Raw genomic sequence first — 19574 nt, forward strand, 5'->3', positions numbered from 1 at the left:
CCTAGGAATAAAAAAAATAAACTGTAGGTACAAAGAGCATCTATAGTATAGCAATTGTGAATGCCCTTATACAGAGAAAGCTGATACCTTTGCAGAATGCCTGTTTTGTAATCTCTGCCACTTTGACTGCTAGACACTAATAAAATGCTTTAGCCTTCCTTCAAGTTAGTTTAGGGGCCCATCATGTTCATCATCATTGCTGCACATGCACACGCACACACGATTCCTGCTTCAGAAATGCACAGATTCTTGCCGCAGAAAGCCTCAGAAGGCCCTCCCTTATCGCATGTGTGAACAAGGCCAAAAAGCTGTAGTACAAAAATATATTTACACCACAGAAGTGTATTAAATGCATTTTTCTCCCAAAATATTCTGTAAAACAAGGAGCAGGTAATATATAGTATATCATTTTAAAGAAAAACTTCAAAAAATGATTGAACCCAATTATTAACCAGGACATATTGCAACTCTATTACAGACACATGGTGGTTGATTAACCACTTAAGACCCGGACCAATATGCAGGTAAAAGACCAGGCCCCTTTTTGCGATTCGGCACTGCGTCGCTTTAACCGACAATTGTGCGGTCGTGCGACGTGGCTCCCAAACAAAATTGGCGTCCTTTTTTTCCCACAAATAGAGCTTTCTTTTGGTGGTATTTGATCACCTCTGCGTGTTTTTTTTTTGCACTATAAACAAAAAAAGAGCCACAATTTTGAAAAAAAATGCAATATTTTTTACTTTTTGCTATAATAAATATCCCCCAAAAATATCTAAAAAACATTTTTTTTCCCCTCAGTTTAGGCTGATACGTATTCTTCTACCTATTTTTGGTTAAAAAAAAATGTATAGCATTTACAAAATAGTTTTTTTTTTACTACTAATGGCGGCAATTATCAATTTTTTTCGTGACTGCGACATTATGGCGGACACATCGAACAATTTTGACACAATTTTAGGACCATTGTCATTTTCACAGCAAAAACTGCTATAAAAATGCATTGGGCCGGATTCACAAAGAGTTACGCCGGCGTATCAGTAGATACGCCGACGTAACTCCGAATCTAAGCCCGTCGTATGTTTAAGTGTATGCTCAAACTGAGATACACTTAAACATGCCTTATGCCGCATACACACCATCACTTTATGTGATGAAAAAAAACGACATTTTCTGTGAAGTAAAAAATGACGTTTTTGAAACTTCAATTTTCAAAGACGAAGTTGCCTACACACCATCGTTTTTCTCGCAATGTTCTAGCAAAGCGAGGTTACGTTCCACCACGTTTTTCCATTGAAGCTCGCTTCATAAGTAGCTTCTGGGCATGCCCGGATGAAAAAACGTCGTTTTAAACAACGTTTTTGCTACACACGGTCAATTTCTGTGAAGTAAAAGTTGACGTTTTGAAAAACGACACATAAAATTGAAGCATGCTTCAATTTTTTTTGGTCATTTTTTAGAAGACATAAAGCGACGTTTTCCCCCACACACGGTCAATTAAAGTGACGTTTTTAAAAACGTCATTTTTTTTCATCACATAAAACGACCGTGTGTACGCGGCATAAGATACGACAGCCTGTGCCGTCGTATCTTAGGGTGCAATATTTACGCTGGCCGCTAGGTGGCGCTTCCATTGAGTTTGGCGTAGAATATGCAAATGAGTCGTTACACCGATTCACGAACGTACGCTTGCCCGTCGCAGTAAAGATACGCCGCGTAAAGATAAACATGCCCCCTAGGTGGCGTATCCAATGTTAAGTATGGCCGTCGTTCCCACGTCGCAATTTGAAAATTTTACGTCGTTTGCGTAACTTGTCTGTGAATGGGGCTGGACGCCATTTACACGTCAAAACCAATGACGTCCTTGCAAAGTCATTTAAAGCAATGCACGCCGGGATATTTTAGGGACGGCGCATGTGCAGCTCGTTCGGAGCGGGGACGCGCTTCATTTAAATGAAACACGCCCCCTACCCGCCGAATTTGAGTTCCGCCGGGTGATTTACGCTACGCCGCCGCAATTTTACAGGCAAGTGCTTTGTGAATAAAGCACTTGCCTGATAAACTTGCGGTGGCGTAACGTAAATCAAATACGTTACGCCCGCCCACAAATACGCCCATCTACGTGAATCTGGCCCAACGTTTACTGTGAAAATGACAATTGCAGTTTGGGAGTTAACCACTAGGGGGCACTGAAGGGGTCAAGTGTGACCTAACTGTAGGGGGGCGGGGCTGGACGTGTGACGTCATTGATCGTCTTTCACTATATCAGGGAATAGACGATCAATGACAGTGCCACTGTGAAGAACGGGGAAGGTGTGTTTACACAGACCTCTCCCCGTTCTTCAGCTCCTGTGACCAATCGCGAGACTCCGGCGGCGATCGGGTCCACGGGTCTCGTGGCCGCGATCACAGAGCTTCGAAACCAGGTTGCGTGCGCGACCCACGGCTGGGCACTTAGAGGATGTACAGGTACGCGCTTGTGCCCAGCCGTGCCATTCTGCCGACGTATATCGGCGTTAGGCGGTCCTTAAGTGGTTAAAGGCAAATCCACTCTCCACTACAAGTGCACTTGGAAGTGTAGTCGCTGTAGATCTGAGAGGGAAAGAAAGAGCTGAAAGTAAACGGGGGGGGGGGAGGATGAAAGGGGAGTGGAGAGAGCTGAAATGAAAGGGGGGGGGGAGGAGGGGAGAGAGCTGAAATGAAAGGGGGGGGAGGAGGGGAGAGAGCTGAAATGAAAGGGGGGGAGAGAGAGCTGAAATGAAAGGGGGGGGAGAGAGAGCTGAAATGAAAGGGGGGGGAGAGAGAGCTGAAATGAAAGGGGGGGGGGAGAGAGAGCTGAAATGAAAGGGGGGGAGAGAGAGAGCTGAAATGAAAGGGGGGGGGGGAGGGGAGAGAGCTGAAATGGGGGGGGGGGGGGGGGAGAGAGCTGAAATGGGGGGGGGGGGGGGGGAGGGGAGAGAGCTGAAATGAGGGAAAGCTCTGCCGATTCCCATCTAATCATCTGCAAGCTAAAATGCGTTTTTTTTATTTTCCTTGCATGTCCCCCTCAGATCTACAGCAAGTGCACAGTGGATTTGCCTTTCACACGGACGGATAGAATGGCGCTTTCAGCTGCAGATTTTACCGCAGCTAGAAGCACACAATGCTTTCCTATGACACCCTTCACACACTACGGTTACCTGCGGGTTTTGTGCGAATAAAAAAAAAAAAATAGAATTTAATGCATCCAGCTGCGTTTGGTATGAATCTTGAGGGGGAACTCCACGCCAAATTTCAAATAAAAAACCGGCATGGGTTCCCCCTCCAAGAGCATACCGGGCCCTTGGGTCTGCTATGGATTTTAAGGGGAACCCCCCGTACGCTGAAAAAACGGCGTGGGGGTCCCCCCAAAATCCATACCAGACCCGTAGCCGAGCACGCAGCCCGGCCGGTCCGTAAAAGGGGGTGGGGACGAGCGAGCGCCCCCCCCCTCCTTAACTGTACCAGGCCGCATGCCCTCAACATGGGGAGGTAGGTGCTTTGGGGCAGGGGGGGCACCCCAAAGCACCCTGTCCCCATGTTGATGAGGACAGGGCCTCTTCCCGACAACCCTGGCTGTTGGTTGTCGGGGTCTGCGGGCGGGGAGCTTATCGGAATCCGGGAGTCCCCTTTAATAAGGGGGCCCCCAGATCCCGGCCCCCCACCCTAGGTGAATGACTATGGGGTACATCGTACTCCTACCCATTCACCTTGAGGGAAAAAAAAAAAAGAAGTAAAAAACACACACACACACACACACACACACAGGTTTTTAAAGTAATTTATTAGTCAGCTCCAGGGCCCCCGCTTTTTTCTTTTAAGCTCTTTTACGAGTGGGGGCCCCGGGCTTCTTCAGTGTCTTCTGCCGGGGGGGGGGGGGCACCGGGCTTCTGTCGCCTTCTGCTTCGATGAGGACACGTCGCTTCCTCCCGCTGTAATGCCGTGTGCACGGCTCGCACCAATTTATACAGGCCTCTTATGATGTCACAGTCCCATCATGCTCCGGGTGGTGACAACATAAGGGGAGGGGGTCACCGGGTGATATCCGCCCCCTTATGTCATCACCACCCGGAGCATGATGGGACTGTGACGTCATAAGAGGCCTATATAAATCGGTACGAGCCGCGCAAACGAAATTACAGCGGGAGGAAGCGACGTGTCAACATCGAAGAAGAGCAGAAGAGAAGTAGAAGAAGGCAGAAGTCCGCGGCACCCCGCTCGTAAAAGAGCTAAAGAAGAGAGCGGGGCCCCTCGGCAGAAGACTTTTTCCCTCCAGGTAAATGGGTAGGGGTACGATGTACCCCATACTCACCTAGGGTGGGGGGGGGGCGGGGATCTGAGGGGCCCCCTTATTAAAAGGGGGCTCCCGGATTCCGATAAGCTCCCCGCCCGCAGACCCCGACAACCAACGGCCAGGGTTGTCGGGAAGAGGCCCTGTCCTCATCAAACATGGGGACAAGGTGCTTTGGGGTGGGGAGGGCATGCGGTCTGGTACGGTTAAGGAGGGGGTTGCTCGTCCTGACCCTTTCCTGACCGGCCGGGCTGCGTGCTCGGATACGGGTCTGGTATGGATTTTGGGGGGACCCCCCACGCTGTTTTTTCGGTTCCCCTTAAAGTCCATAGCAGACCCAAAGGCCTGGTATCCTGTTGAAGGGGGAACCAATGCCGTTTTTTTTATTTGAAATTTGGCGTGGAGTTCCCCCTCAAGCTTCATACCAGACAGTGCTTGGTATTGGCAGAGATCCAAGTCGGATCCCTGTTCAATATCGTGCCGTGGCTAAACGCAACTAATCGCACTGTACAAATGCAGCTGATCGATGTGCCTGGAGTCTTGAATTCCAGCAAAACATAAACATGCTTTTAACTGCAAAAGAACAGCCGTCCATGTGAAAGGGGCCTTAGTAAACAAACCTCATAGTCTAGCAACCTTGTTACCTCTGAGCCCAGACTGAACCATTTGAATTTATTAGCGTAAGCAATCAGGCTAAATATTCATCAATAAAACAATAACTGGTGGTTTAAGGCACTACAAACATGTTGGGATTAAGAACTGAAAGCGGGAGTTCACCCAATTCCTTTTTTTTTTATATTTTCCCCTTAGCTTCCTGCTCGTTGTGTCTAGGGGAATCGGCTATTTGTTTTAAAATATGATCCGTACTTACCCGTTTTCGAGATGCATCTTCTCCGTCGCTTCCGGGTATGGGTCTTCGGGAGCGGGCGTTCCTTCTTGATTGACAGTCTTCCGAGAGGCTTCCGACGGTCGCATCCATCGCGTCACTCGTAGCCGAAAGAAGCCGAACGTCGGTTTCTTTCGGAAAATCGTGACGCGATGGATGCGACCGTCGGAAGCCTCTCGGAAGACTGTCAATCAAGAAGGAACGCCCAGTCCCGCAGCCCATAGCCGGAAGCGGCGGAGAAGATGCATCTCGTAAACGGGCAAGTACGGATCATATTTTAAAACAAATAGCCGATTCCCCTAGACAAAACTAGCATGAAGCTAAGGGAAAAATGCATAAGCTATGGGTGAACCTCCGCTTGAAGCACTGTTTACTGTGTGCATTTCACAGCTTCATTTGCTATAATGTACCCTTGTAAAAAATCTGTTGGTAACCCAGGAAATACTAGATTACCTGTTAAAATAAAGAAAACAAATAGTATATGTAGTATTTCTACTGCCCAAATTAAAAATAAAAAGTGACTGTAAACATTTAAAAAAATACAAATAAATACTTACCTTCAAATAATAATATTTAGGCCTCATGCACACTGGACGTTATAAAAAAGCCAGTAACGTTAGCTGTAGAGCGAGTTTTTCAGTAGTAGCGTTTATCAATTATTTTAGCAGGAGTATTAGGTAGATTCAGTAAGAGTTAGGCCGACTTATCAGTAGATAAGCCGGCCTAACTCAGAATCTACGCCGACGTATGTTTAAGCGTATGCTCAAACAGAGATATGCTTAAACATATCTAAGATTGCAATTTTTCGGATGGCCGCTAGGTGGCGCTTCCATTGCGGTCGGCGTAGATTATGTAAATCAGTTTGTACGCCGATTCACGAACGTACGCCCGGCCGCCGCAGTCGTTTTACGCCGTTTCCGTAAGGCCTTAGGAGGCCTAAAGTTATTCCATCTATTAGGTGGAATAACAATGTTAAAGTATGGCCGCCGTTCCCCCTGCGAGATTCGAAATTTTAACGTCGTTTGCGTAAGTCGTCCGCGAATCGGGATTTACGTAGTTTACGTCCACGTCGAAATCAATAGGCCCGTGCGGCGTACGTAACCGCAATGCATACTGGGAAATGTAGTCGCCCGGCGCATGCGCAGTAGCCAAAAAATTTCAAAAACGTGAGGTCAAGCCTCATTACCATTAAACACGCCCCCCTCCAACCCATTTGAATTAGGCACCCTTACGCCCGCCGCGTTTACACTACGCCACGTTAAGTAAGGAGGCAAGTGCTTTGAGAATCATGTACTTGCTTCTCTTACTTAAGGCGGCGTAGTGTAAACACGCTAGGCTACGCCGCCACAAATTAGCACGCCCCTACCTAAATCTAGCTATATACTCCCATATAAGCTCATGGCTCAAAAACAAAGATAAAATGCTGAATAGCTAAAAAAAAAAAAAAAAATTGCCGTTTTAAGCTTTTTTCAAAGTTAGTTTTTACAGCTGAAAACTCCTCTCAAAACCCAGCTATAAAACGCCCCTGACAAAAACTGCTGAAAACAGCCTGTGTGTGCCATGGACACATAGGATAACATGCTGGGGAGTTTATTGGCTGCAGAAAAAATAAAAATAAATCGTCTGAAGCCAAAAACAGCAGCTGTAAAAATGTCCAGTATGCGTGAGGCCATATAGTGAGCCCACCAAATTAATACAGCAGCTAGCACTCAAGTTACAAACCTTGAAAGCCAAAAAAACAATAGATGGGCAGCGCGGAGGTATTATACTTAATTAACAAAATAAAAAAAATAAAAATGGTTTATACAAAAAGGGGGTTAACAAGTACCCAATGCCTTTCAGGTATGGGAAATATCATAACAGTCCATATAGGAAGATCATTTTTTCCCTCTGATAGGCAGTAATCAGTTCCTATATATTTTAAAGCAACAGTCCATGCATAGGAGAAAACCTATCAACATATAATTGGCAGTAGTCTTAGGGCCCTTTCAGACCGTATGTCCGCTTTTTCATCCGTCCGTTGCAGATGAAAAACGGGACATACATGGGTCCCTACGTGATTGCGGGTGTCAGCGGATGACTATCCGCTGACACCCTTAATCGTCCGCCTCCGCAAAGATCCGATTTTTCGGCCGTAAGAAAATCATATTTTTCTTCCGTCTGCCGGATCGGATCGGATGAACACGGACATACGGTCCGTGTTCATCCGATCCCCCCGTAGGGGAGAGCAGAGGAAAGACAGGGCGGTCCCTGCACAGTGTGCGGGAACCGCCCTGTCAGCTGCCAGCTCAGCAGGGATTTTACGGAGGATCCCCGCTGAGCTTTTGCGGACACACGGAGCGGATCATTACTGATCCGCCCGTGTGAAAGGGCCCTTATTAGCTCACCAAAAGCAGTAAATGATAGAGCAAAATAGAACATCCCTCGCGCATAAACATGTGCATAGGGACATCTACACCCAAACATTATATGGACTGTTTTGACATTTCTCATAACCTGTTGAACATTGGGTCCTTGTTCACCCCTTTTGTATGAATGATTTATACATTTATATTTTTAAAATACCTTCATTAAGCGCTGCACATCTATTGGTTTAGGTCATACTTACCTGCTCTTTGCAATGGCTTTGCACAAGGCAGCCCCGATGCTCTTCTAGGGACCCACACCAGTGCTCCTAGCTTTTTCCCTTGGCCAGGTTCCCCACAGTAAGTGGCTTGTGCAGGCTTAATCCTGAGCTATGGTATGTGTGTGTGTCCGTGTCCACACACAGTGCAGCTCAGCCCTGCCCACTGGCTGCGATAGGCTTCCCCTGCTGCCTCCATGTCCATTGATTGTGAGAGCTGCTGCTCTCGGGCACAGCACTGGATCAAAATCGGGTCCAAAGTGGTAAAAAGGGGGAATGCATGAAGGTAAAAAAAAAAACAAAAACAAAAACAAAAAAAAACAAACGACCTTTACAACTACTTTAACCACATCCCGCCCAGCCTATAGCAGAATGCCAGCTAGGCAGGGGATCAGTTATCCTGACTGGGTGTCATATGATATCCAGCAGTATAAGCCAGGGGCATGCAGAGCAGCGATCGGTGGTGCAGTGTGTCGCTTCGACACACCGCATCTCAGATCTTGGTAAAGAGCCTATGACGTAGGCTCTTTACCATGTTAACAGCTGTGACTGATCACAGCTGTAACCAGGAAGCGACGGTAATCAGCTTTCCTCAGTTTGAGCTGACAAGGCGTGAGTAGAAAAGAGATGATCAGCGGCTCTCCCAGCAGGTAGGGGGGTCTGCACTAACAAGCACATTGATCATCAACGCATTATCAGCGCAGCCCCCATCAGAGGTGCTCATCACAGATTTTAATCAGTGCCACCCTATCAGTGAAGGAGAAAACGTACTTAATTTACAAAATTCAACAGAAACTAAGCAAAACGTTTTTTCAAACATTTCAGTCTTTAATTTCTTTTTTTAAATCAAAGATGTTTATTGAGAAAAAATAAATAAAATACATAACAAAAAGTCTTAACATACAGAAAAACACAGCAGGACAAATAGGAAAAATGTTCACAGGTCCCATACAGGGCACACAATTAGTCACACAATGCTATCTTCATTGCAAGAGGGAATATAGCTACAGTACTTCAGGCAATACTTTCACCGGTACTGCTTTCAGAAGTCCGCCCCATAAAAATACACTTATACCTTAAAGGGGTTGTAAAGGTAAATGTTTTTTCACCTTAATACATCCTTTGCATTATGGTGAAAAAACATCCGACAGTACTCACCCCCCCCCCCCCCCCCCCGAACCCCCGTTTGTCTTACCCGACCCCTCGAAAGTCCCGCGCGCGTCCACATGATCCTCTTCGGTTCCCAGCCTGGCCGTTGATTGGCTAGGCTGGACGGATTGATAGCAGTGCAGCCATTGGCTGGCGCTGCTGTCAATCACAGCGGATGATGCGGCGCGCCGGGGGGCAGGGCCGAGTGATACAGTCGGCGGCTATGCCCGCCGCTGTATCATGGGAGCGCGCTCGCAAAAGCTTTCCACCATGCGAGCTTGCTCGCATGAAGGTGGAAAGCTTTTGAGAGGAGGAGCCGAGACAGCCGCCGAGGGTTAGGGGACACTCTGCAAAACAAGCTGCACAGTGGATGGAAGTATAACATGTTTGTTATTTTTTTTTAAAAAGTTTGCCTTTAGTGTTCCTTTAAGTAAGTCATATTCTCCACCCTCCTGGTGTTTCCATCACTCACCCACCCTCTACCTCAGCAGTCGATCCATCACCAGATCAACCGGGGTCTTTAAATTTCTTTAGCAAAAAAAAAAAAAAAAACCCAGTGGTGACCAAATACCACCAAAAGAAAGCTCCATTTGTGGGGAAAAAAAATATATAAAAAATGTTATATGGATACAGTGTAGCATGACCACGCAATTGTCATTCAAAGTGTGACAGCACTGAAAGCTGGTCTGGGCAGGAAGGGGATGAAAGTGACCAGTATTGAAGTGGTAAAATTTGCCAGGAATTTTCCACAGTAATCCCTCTACAATGTGTATTGAGCCCATTTAAAAAAAGAAGTTTGTAATTTACACAAACTCCCAAATGTTGCTGATGCAAGATTTAAAACAGATATGTTACCTTTAATGCATACTCTTTTCCAGTGACAACATCCTGCGCTTCGTAGACGAATGCGAACCCACCTAAAAATATAAAAGCAAATGGAAATGCCAGATTTAGTTACTTTATCTTGTTAATTTAAAGCAGTTGGGATAAGGTACCATACATTTACCCTGAACATTTAAAGTTCATTGGTTCTCATTAATTTACTGAATGCCTGTATTCCTAATACTGTGGAGATAGGACTTACCACCATCTACATAGCTCTGGCTTACCATGGTCATTGAGCTGGCATTGGCCAGTTTACATACTCCAGGGACTAGAAACATCTTGTCCCAGGTACATCGACCATGAAAAGATTAAGGCCCCTTTCACACGTGCGGACCGTATGTCCGCTTTTTCATCCATCTGTTTGCGGATGAAAAAGGGACATACATTGGTCCCTATGAGATTGCGGGTGTCAGCGGATGAACATCTACTGACACCCATATTCGTCCGCCTCCGCAAACATCCGATTTTGCAGACGGAAGAAAATCCTATTTTTCCTTCCGTCTGCAGAGTGGATCGGATGAACATGGACAGACGGTCCGTGTTCATCCGCTCCCCCATAGGGAAGAGCGGAGAAAAGACAGGGCGGTCCCTGCACAGTGTGCGGGGACCGCCCTGTCATCCGGAGCGATCCCCACTGAGCTTACGGAGCATACAGAGGCGGATCATTACTGATCCGCCCCATGTGAAAGGATATGCAAAAGGAGAAAGATATGGACAGCCGCACTCCAATTTCTTAAAAAGACGTGCCCTTTATTGGGTAAAGGAATAATGCACTACAGGTATCAGCACACAGTGGGAAAAACAGCTGACGCGTTTCGCATTGGATATCAATGCTTAGTCATATGCATATCCCGTGCATTGCCGGCACCCATTGGTTTCTAAGTGGACATTGATTGTTCTAGTGTGCTCACCTGGAGCGGCAGCCTTCCTACCTCCATGTGAAAGGAGCCTAATTCAATACCAAGAACTAACATTTTTCACTGGCTGGGTCTTCACTTTCTGCATCCAGACCTGCTTTCATAACTCATGGCTCCCACCTCCCCTTATCCATGCTTTTTTTTGTTTCTATTATTTAATTATTAGAGGTACTTATATAGAGTAGTCAATTTACATACACACTACAAATATACAGTGCCTTGCGAAAGTATTCGCCCCCCTTGAACTTTGCGACCTTTTGCCACATTTCAGGCTTGAAACAAAGATATAAAACTGTAATTTTTTTTGAAGAACCAACAACAAGTGGGACACAATCATGAAGTGGAACGAAATTTATTGGATATTTCAAACTTTAACAAATAAAAAAACTGAAAAATTGGGCGTGCAAATTTATTCAGCCCCCTTAAGTTAATACTTTGTAGCGCCACCTTTTGCTGCGATTACAGCTGCAAGTCGCTTGGGGTATGTCTCTATCAGTTTTGCACATCGAGAGACTGAAATTTTTGCCCATTCCTCCTTGCAAAACAGCTCGAGCTCAGTGAGGTTGGATGGAGAGCGTTTGTGAACAGCAGTTTTCAGTTCTTTCCACAGATTCTCGATTGGATTCAGGTCTGGACTTTGATTTGGCCATTCTACCACCTGGATAGGTTTATTTGTGAACCATTCCATTGTAGATTTTGCTTTATGTTTTGGATCATTGTCTTGTTGGAAGACAAATCTCCGTCCCAGTCTCAGGTCTTTTGCAGACTCCATCACGTTTTCTTCCAGAATGGTCCTGTATTTGGCTCCATCCATCTTCCCATCAATTTTAACCATCTTCCCTGTCCCTGCTGAAGAAAAGCAGGCCCAAACCATGATGCTGCCACCACCATGTTTCACAGTGGGGATGGTGTGTTCAGGGTAATGAGCTGTGTTGCTTTTACGCCAAAGTTTTGCATTGTTGCCAAAAAGTTCGATTTTGGTTTCATCTGACCAGAGCACCTTCTTCCACATGTTTGGTGGGTCTCCCAGGTGGCTTGTGGCAAACTTTAAACGACACTTTTTATGGATATCTTTAAGAAATGGCTTTCTTCTTGCCACTCTTCCATAAAGGTCAGATTTGTGCAGTATACAGGGACTGATTGTTGTCCTATGGACAGAGTCTCCCACCTCAGCTGTAGATCTCTGCAGTTCATCCAGAGTGATCATGGGCCTCTTGGCTGCATCTCTGATCAGTCTTCTTGTATGAGCTGAAAGTTTAGAGGGACGGCCAGGTCTTCGTAGATTTGCAGTGGTCTGATACTCCTTCCATTTCAATATTATCGCTTGCACAGTGCTCCTTGGGATGTTGAAAGCTTGGGAAATCTTTTTGCATCCAAATCTGGCTTTAAACTTCTCCACAACAGTATTTCGGGCCTGCCTGGTGTGTTCCTTGTTCTTCATGATGCTCTCTGCACTTTAAACGGACCTCTGAGACTATCACAGTGCAGGTGCATTTAGGCTGGGTTCACAATACTACACTACTTTCATCCTACTTTGCTCTGCTACATTGGTCCTACATTTATCCTACATTGGTCCTACATCCATCCTACTTTCATGAACAGGATACTACTTTGGTCCGACTTCAATGATATTCAATAGGTTGAAGTAGGATCAATGTAGGACCAAAAGTAGTACAGGGAGCATTTTCAAAGTCGGACCGACTTGTGTAGGACCAGTTAAGACAGCTCTCATAGGGAAACATTGATTTTCACACGTCATGCTACATGAGGCTCCCAATGTAGGACCGTTTGTTGGACAAGTGTGAACCCAGCCTTAGGCTGGGTTCACACTACTACACTACTTTCATCCTACTTTGCTCTGTGTTCAATGTTTCCCTATGAGAGCGTCTTGTAGCGTCCTACACAAGTCGGTCCGACTTTGAAAATGCTCCCTGTACTACTTTTGATCCTACTTCAAATGAAAGTAGGATGGATGTAGGACCAATGTAGGATAAATGTAGGACCAATGTAGCAGAGCAAAGTAGGATGAAAGTAGTGTAGTAGTGTGAACCCAGCCTCATTCAGAGATCCTCAATGAACTTTTGGAGAGTTTGCTGCACTGAAAGTAAAGGGGCTGAATAATTTTGCACGCCCAATTTCAGTTTTTTATTTTTTTTAAAAGTTTGAAATATCCAATAAATTTCTTTACATTTCATGATTGTGTCCCACTTGTTGATTCTTAAAAAAAAATTACAGTTTTATATCTTTATGTTTGAAGCCTGAAATGTGGCAAAAGGTCGCAGAGTTCAAGGGGGCCGAATACTTTTACAAGGCACTGTATATATAAAATTCACATCAGTCCCTGCCCTCAAGGAGCTTACAATCCAAGATCCTCAACTCATATTCATACATACTCATAAGGGCCAAATTAAATAGGATCCTATTAACCTACCAGCATGTCTTTGGAGTATGGGAGGAAACTAGAGTACCCGGAGGAAACCCAGGCAGGCACAGGGAGAACATGCAAACTCTGTGCCATGGTAGGGAATCAAACCGTTTATTCTTCAGTTTCCTCTCACAGTGCTTTAAAAGGTTAATTTCTTTGTGGCTTAATATGAAAAATGAATGGAATGTCCATCACACAGTAAACAGATTAAGATCTATTTTTTAGATTTAATAATGGTTAATTGCATACTGCTGCCTGCTTTTACCATTCATACATATGGTTTTCAGCAAGCACAATTTTGTCGATGTGTCAGGTGTATGTTAATGGCAATATGACTGTCCTGCTCTTAAAATAAAGGATTTACACAAACAAACAAACAAAAATCTAATAATCCAATGCACAAGACAGCATGCAGAGGAAATTGGAAGTTGCAGGTCCTTCTAAACTACTTTATTGTGAAAGGCTTTCCCACCCTCAGCCATTACTAGGTTATGTGCATTATCTGCATTGTTTATCATGCAATCCTATTATTAAATAATGATTTGCAGTGAGAGGTCTCCACTGCTCTGTCCAACTCCTGAGCAGATCTGAGAAGGTATTGAACTGTAAGGCATAGATGTGGTATATACAAAACTATGGATTCCAAACGGCTTACTAACCGTACTGCATCTATGGAGAAGCAACATTGCCACCCTAGGATGGACCTACAATAACCTCCCCTTTTCTCCCTAAAGCTTAAAGTGATTGTAAACCTACCTTTAAAAAAAAAAAAAAAAAATACATGTCATACTTACCTCCACGGTGCAGCTCATCGTGCACAGTGTGGCCCCGATCAATGCTTTCTGGGGTCCCTCAGCGGCTCCTCCTCGCATCAGATAACCCTCTAGGAGAAGCACTCTCCCCTGAAGTCACCTTGCCGGTGCGCTCCGAGTCCAGCATTTGCATCCATAGACACGAGTGCCAGATTTGGCCCCGCCCCCTGGTGCCCACGTCATTGTATTTGATTGACAGCAGCGGGAGCCAATGGCTGCACTGCTATCAATCTTGTCAATCAAGAGCCGGGACTCCGTGCAGAGAGGGAGAGCGCGTCTCCCCCGAGGAAATTACAGGGCTTAGGTAGGTAAAACAGGGGGGCTGGGGGCTCGGTCACTGCCAGAAGTTTTTTCGCCTTAATGCATTAAAGAGAGCTTAAACCCTGTTTATAGAAAAAAAAAAAAAAAAAACACCCTACAGGGCAAAAGGTATAATGAGCATAGCATACTAGCTCATTCTGAATTATTTAGCCAAGATCGAAGCCCCCGTAGCGGTGCTTGGTCACCTCCTCCGTCTGCGCCATCTCACCATGATTCACTTCCGCATATCGCGGCTTTAGCCCTGTGACTGCCCGGAGCCGCAATGTCAATGCCGCGAAAGCCGCCACTAACGGCATGATCGCCGTTAGCAACTGCACGCTCAGTGCACCTGCGCACAGTTGCAAATATCTCCTAATATTTGTTGCACCTACAGGTAAGCGTTAGGATAGGCTTACCTGTAGGTTAAAGTGGTCTTTAAGGGCACAATGAAAAAACACAAAAGGCTTACAACCCCTTTAAGGCCAGGAAATGTTGAAATGATTACTTGCATTGGGGCTGCCCCTTCACTACAAAAGTAAGGTATTCATTTAGATCTAGGGGACTTGTTAAAGTAGACTTTCTTACTAGATCTTCTGCTCCTCTGCACTGCTAGACTGGTCCCTGCATCATCTTCTCCCCTACGCTCCATTGGTCCTGACATCATCAAGACCAATGCAGAGTCCACAGTCCTTTATTGGGTGCGATGACGTCAAGGGACAGTTCACCGAGAAGAGCCACCTGCCACGGGAGTGGAGGACCAAGTTAAAAGGACTAGACAAAACAAGCAGCGCCCACTGCAATGCATGATTTGAAAGTTTCCTAGAGTTGGGTTTTAAAGCTCTCAAAGATCACTGGGAACACTGCAACAAATAAATATGAAACACAGGGAGCTATCAGCTGACAAGATTTCTGGAAGGGTCAACAGATATTTTTGCACTTAGTGAACAAATATAACAAAAAGCTTTTGATAGTATATTTAAACAGACAAAAAGGGACCAAACACAATACATTTACTGTTAGGGTTTAAGTGTGAATTAACCGCTTGCCGACCGCCCATCGTAGTTTTACGGCGGCAGGTCGTCTCGGCTGCGCAAAATCACGTAATATAACGTGATTTCGCATTGCAGCCACTAGGGGCGCGTGCGCGCCCCCTGCTCGCCCCTGGTGCCGATGCGAGTGCCCGACGGGCGCGATCACCGCCGGGCACCCGCGATCGCTCGTGACAGAGCAAGAATCGGGAGCTGTGTGTGTAAACACACAGCTCCCATTTCTTTCAGGGGGAGAAATGACTGATCGTATGTTCATACATTGTATGAACAGCGATCTGTCATTTCCCATAGTCAGTCCCACCCCCTCTTCAGTTAGAACACAACGAGGGAACATAATTAACCCCTTCCTTGCCCCCTAGTGTTAACCCCTTCCCTGGCAGTGACATTTTTACAGTAATCAATGCATTTTTATAGCACTGGTCGCTATAAAAATGCCACTGGTCACAAAAATGTGTCCACCATAAGGTCACAGTACCGGAAAAAAAAAAAAACACCTGCAGATCGCCACCATTACTAGTAAAAAAAAGCCATAAAACTATTCCCTATTTTGTAGACGCTATAACTTTTGTGCAAACCAATCAATAAACGCTTATTGCGATTTTTTTTTACAAAAAATATGTAAAAGAATATGTAAAAGAATATGTATACGGCCTAAACTGAGGAAAAAATTTATTTTTTTATATATTTTTGGGGGATATTTATTACAGCAAAAAGTAAAAAATATTTGTTTTCAATATTGTCGAATATATTTTTGTTAATAGCGCAAAAAAAAAAAAAAAAAAAAAAAAAAAAAAAAATCGCAGAGGTGATCAAATACCACCAAAAGAAAGCACTATTTGTGTGAAAAAAAAAAGAGAAGATGCCAATTTTGTTTGGGAGCCACGTCATACGACCGCGCAATTGTCAGTTTAAGCGACGCAGTGCCGAATTGCAAAAAGTGGCCCGGTCGTTGACCAGCAAAATGGCCCAGGGCTGAAGTAGTTAAAGCTTCACTAAGCCCAAAAGCAAAAAACATAACATATTGGGGTTTACCAGTTCTTGGGTATGGAGGCTGCATTAATCTTCTTATTACTTGGTAATTTCCATTTTACTCAGTAATGATCTTTTACTTAATGTTGGTAATCCTGCAAATATATTTTCAGTCCCTGACTGGCTCACTCCTCCATTGTATACATTGGGGGAGTCATGGTTGGACACCCAGGCTGGATTTCAAACATGGCTGCTTTTGTTCATCTTTGATACACGAGGATGATCCATTTATCTCACAGAAAGTACAGTGCCTTGAAAGAGTAATCATACCCCTTAAAGCGGAGGTTCACCGTTAGAGAGCACATTTTCCCCTTAGCTTCATGCTCGTTTTGTCTAGGGAAATCGGCTATTGGTTTTAAAATATGATCCGTACTTACCCATTTACGAGATGCATCTTCTCCGTCGCTTCCGTGTATGGGCTGCGGGAATGGGCGTTCCTTCTTGATTGACAGTCTTCCGAGAGGCTTCCGACGGTCGCATCCTTCACGTCACGATTTTCCGAAAGTAGCCGAACGTCGGTGCGCAGGCGCAGTAGAGAGCCGCACCGACGTTCGGCTTCTTTCGGCTACGAGTGACGCGATGGATGCGACCGTCGGAAGCCTCTCGGGAGACTGTCAAACAAGAAGGAACGCCCGCTCCCGAAGACCCATACCCGGAAGCGACGGAGAAGATGCATCTCGAAAACGGGTAAGTACGGATCATATTTTAAAACAAATAGCCGATTCCCCTAGACAAAACAAGCAGGAATCTAAGGGGAAAAGGGCAAAAATTAAATAAATGGGTGAACTCCCGCTTTAACATTGTCCACATTTTGTCATGTTACAACCAAAAACGTAAAATGTATTTTATTGAGATTTTAGGTTATAGACCAGGGGTGCCCAACCTTTTGAAGAGCAAGGGCCACTTAAGCGACTTGGTAACCACAATGAGCGGAGAGGGTGGATGGCAGCCCACTCGGCTCTATAGAGCCCACTCTACTCTCAGTGCACCAAACTCGCAGGTAATAGAAGTCTATGTCTCAGTGCAGGTAACCCACACTGCTCTGCACCTCTGGATCAGTTTGAAAGCCCAGTAACCACTGCAGAACAGATATTCCCATATATACACTGTGGTTTTAGTAATAAACTTACCTTTAATACAGGGTTCAACAAATTCTGGGCGCCAGGTCGCCGTTGCGCCTAGAATTATAGACCTGGCGCCCGGGGCAGCCTAGCTGGGGTATCCTGTGCACGTCGGACGTCCCCTCCCCCCACCCGCGATCTCGTAGTGCCGTGATGGCCGCGGCTTTGCGGCCTATGCTTCCTAGGGGACTGGAGCGAGGCAGTGGCATACTAAGCGGGGGCGGGCCGCCCCGGGTGACACCCACTGGGGGGGAGTGTCAGGCCGGTGGCGCCCCTCCCACGACTGAAGACAGTGCCGCGGGTTTAGGCAGCACGGAGTGGTCACAGGAGACACGTGTAAAGCCCGAGGTAGTGGCTCTGCGGAGGGTATTGCAAGCTGCACCCGAGCCAGTCGGCACACCCGGGACCCGGCGTAACCATCACATTCTCTCCTCTCCGTGGTCGCGTCTCTGCAGTGGCTTTCACAGCCAAGCAGAGAGTGAAGCCACCTCCCCTCCTCCGTTATGTCTACACAGAGCTGTGCATGCAGGAGGAGGGGGAGGCAGCTTCACTCTCTGCTCGGCTGTGACAGCGGCTGCCGAGACTGATCAGAGCCAAGTGGAGTGGAAGGAAAATGATAAATGGCTTTCAAATTTATTTACAAATAAATATCTGAAAAGTGTGGCGTGCGTTCGTATTCAGCCCCCTTTACTCTGATACCTCTAACAATCTAGTGGAACCAATTGCCTTCAGAAGTCACCCAATTAGTAAAGGAGTCTATCTGTGGGTAACTTAATCTCAGTATAAATACAGCTGTTCTGTGGAGCCCTCAGAGGTTTGTTAGAGAACCTTAGTGAACAAACAGCATCATGGAGGCCAAGGAACACACCAGAGAGGTCAAGGATAAAGTATATAGAAGTTTAAAGCAGGGTTAGGTTATAAAAAAAATATCCCAAGCTTTGAACATCTCACGGAACATTGTTCAATTCATCATCTGAAAATGGAAAGAGTATGACACAACTGCAAACCTATCAAGACATGGCTGTCCACCTAAACTGACAGGCCGGGCAAAGAGCATTAATCAGAGGAGCAGCCAAGAGGCCCATGGTAACTCTGGAGGAGCTGCAGAGATCCACAGCTCAGGTGGGACAACTATTAGTCGTGCACTCCACAAACCTGGCCTTTATGGAAGAGTGGCATGAAGAAAGCCATTGTTGAAACAAAGTCATAAGAAGTCCAGTTTGCAATTTGTGAGAAGTCACGTGGGGGACACAGCATACATGTGGAAGAAGGTACTCTGGTCAGATGAGATCAAAATTGTCCTTTGGTCTAAAAGCAAAACGCTATGTGTGGTGGAAAACACCATGCTTTTGTTCAGCAGGGACAGGGAAGCAGGTCAGAGTTGATGGGAAGATGGATGGAGCCAAATACAGGGAAAGAAAACCTGTTTGAGTCTGCAAAAGACTTGAGACTGAGGCGGAGGATCACCTTTCAGCAGGACAACGGCCCTAAACATACAGCCAGAGATACAAAGAAATGGTTTAGATCAAAGCATATTCATGTGAAAGACCCCATACACACACACAGTATTAGATTTCTTGCAGATTTTTGTCTTCAGATATACCAAACCATGTAGTGCAAGGGCCTGATTGATTGCATACAACTTGAAACTCTTAGGCCCCCATGTACACTGCTGCGGCTAAACGGACATTCAGGCTCGATTCACACTAATGCGTTTTTTGGTGCATTTTGCAGAAAAGAAGGGACATTTTTTAACATGGGTTCCTATGGAACATGTTCACATCAATGCTTTTTTGTGCCTCTGCGTTTTTGGAAAGGGTCGGGGACTTTTTTTCCCCGCAAAAAGCAGCGTTTTGCATGTAATAGAAGTCAATGGACCCGCATCCAAAACGCAAGTATCGCATTTTTACCGCGATTTGCGTTTTTTAATGAAATGTAAAAAAATTAAAATTGATGTAAAAAAAATTTAATGCAAAATGCAAATCGCGGTTAAAAATGCAAGTCAAGCACCGCAAAAACGCTCAAAAGCAACATGCATAGGTGTGAATCGAGCCTCAGAGGCAGTTGGACAC

General features: G+C 45.6%; 1 protein-coding gene across 2 annotated transcripts in view; it reads right to left on the bottom strand.

Moving 5' to 3' along the window:
• GAK (cyclin G associated kinase) overlaps positions 1-19574 on the bottom strand; it is a 126582-nt gene that overhangs the window by 97253 nt on the left and 9755 nt on the right. For both annotated transcript variants that reach the window (XM_040322654.1, XM_040322653.1), the window contains exon 2: positions 9820-9881. In XM_040322654.1, coding sequence (XP_040178588.1) covers positions 9820-9881 — 62 coding nt within the window. The remainder of the gene's footprint in view (positions 1-9819; positions 9882-19574) is intronic.

Source organism: Rana temporaria, chromosome 1 (genome assembly GCF_905171775.1).
Source record: "Rana temporaria chromosome 1, aRanTem1.1, whole genome shotgun sequence".
Taxonomy (NCBI): Eukaryota; Metazoa; Chordata; class Amphibia; order Anura; family Ranidae; genus Rana; species Rana temporaria.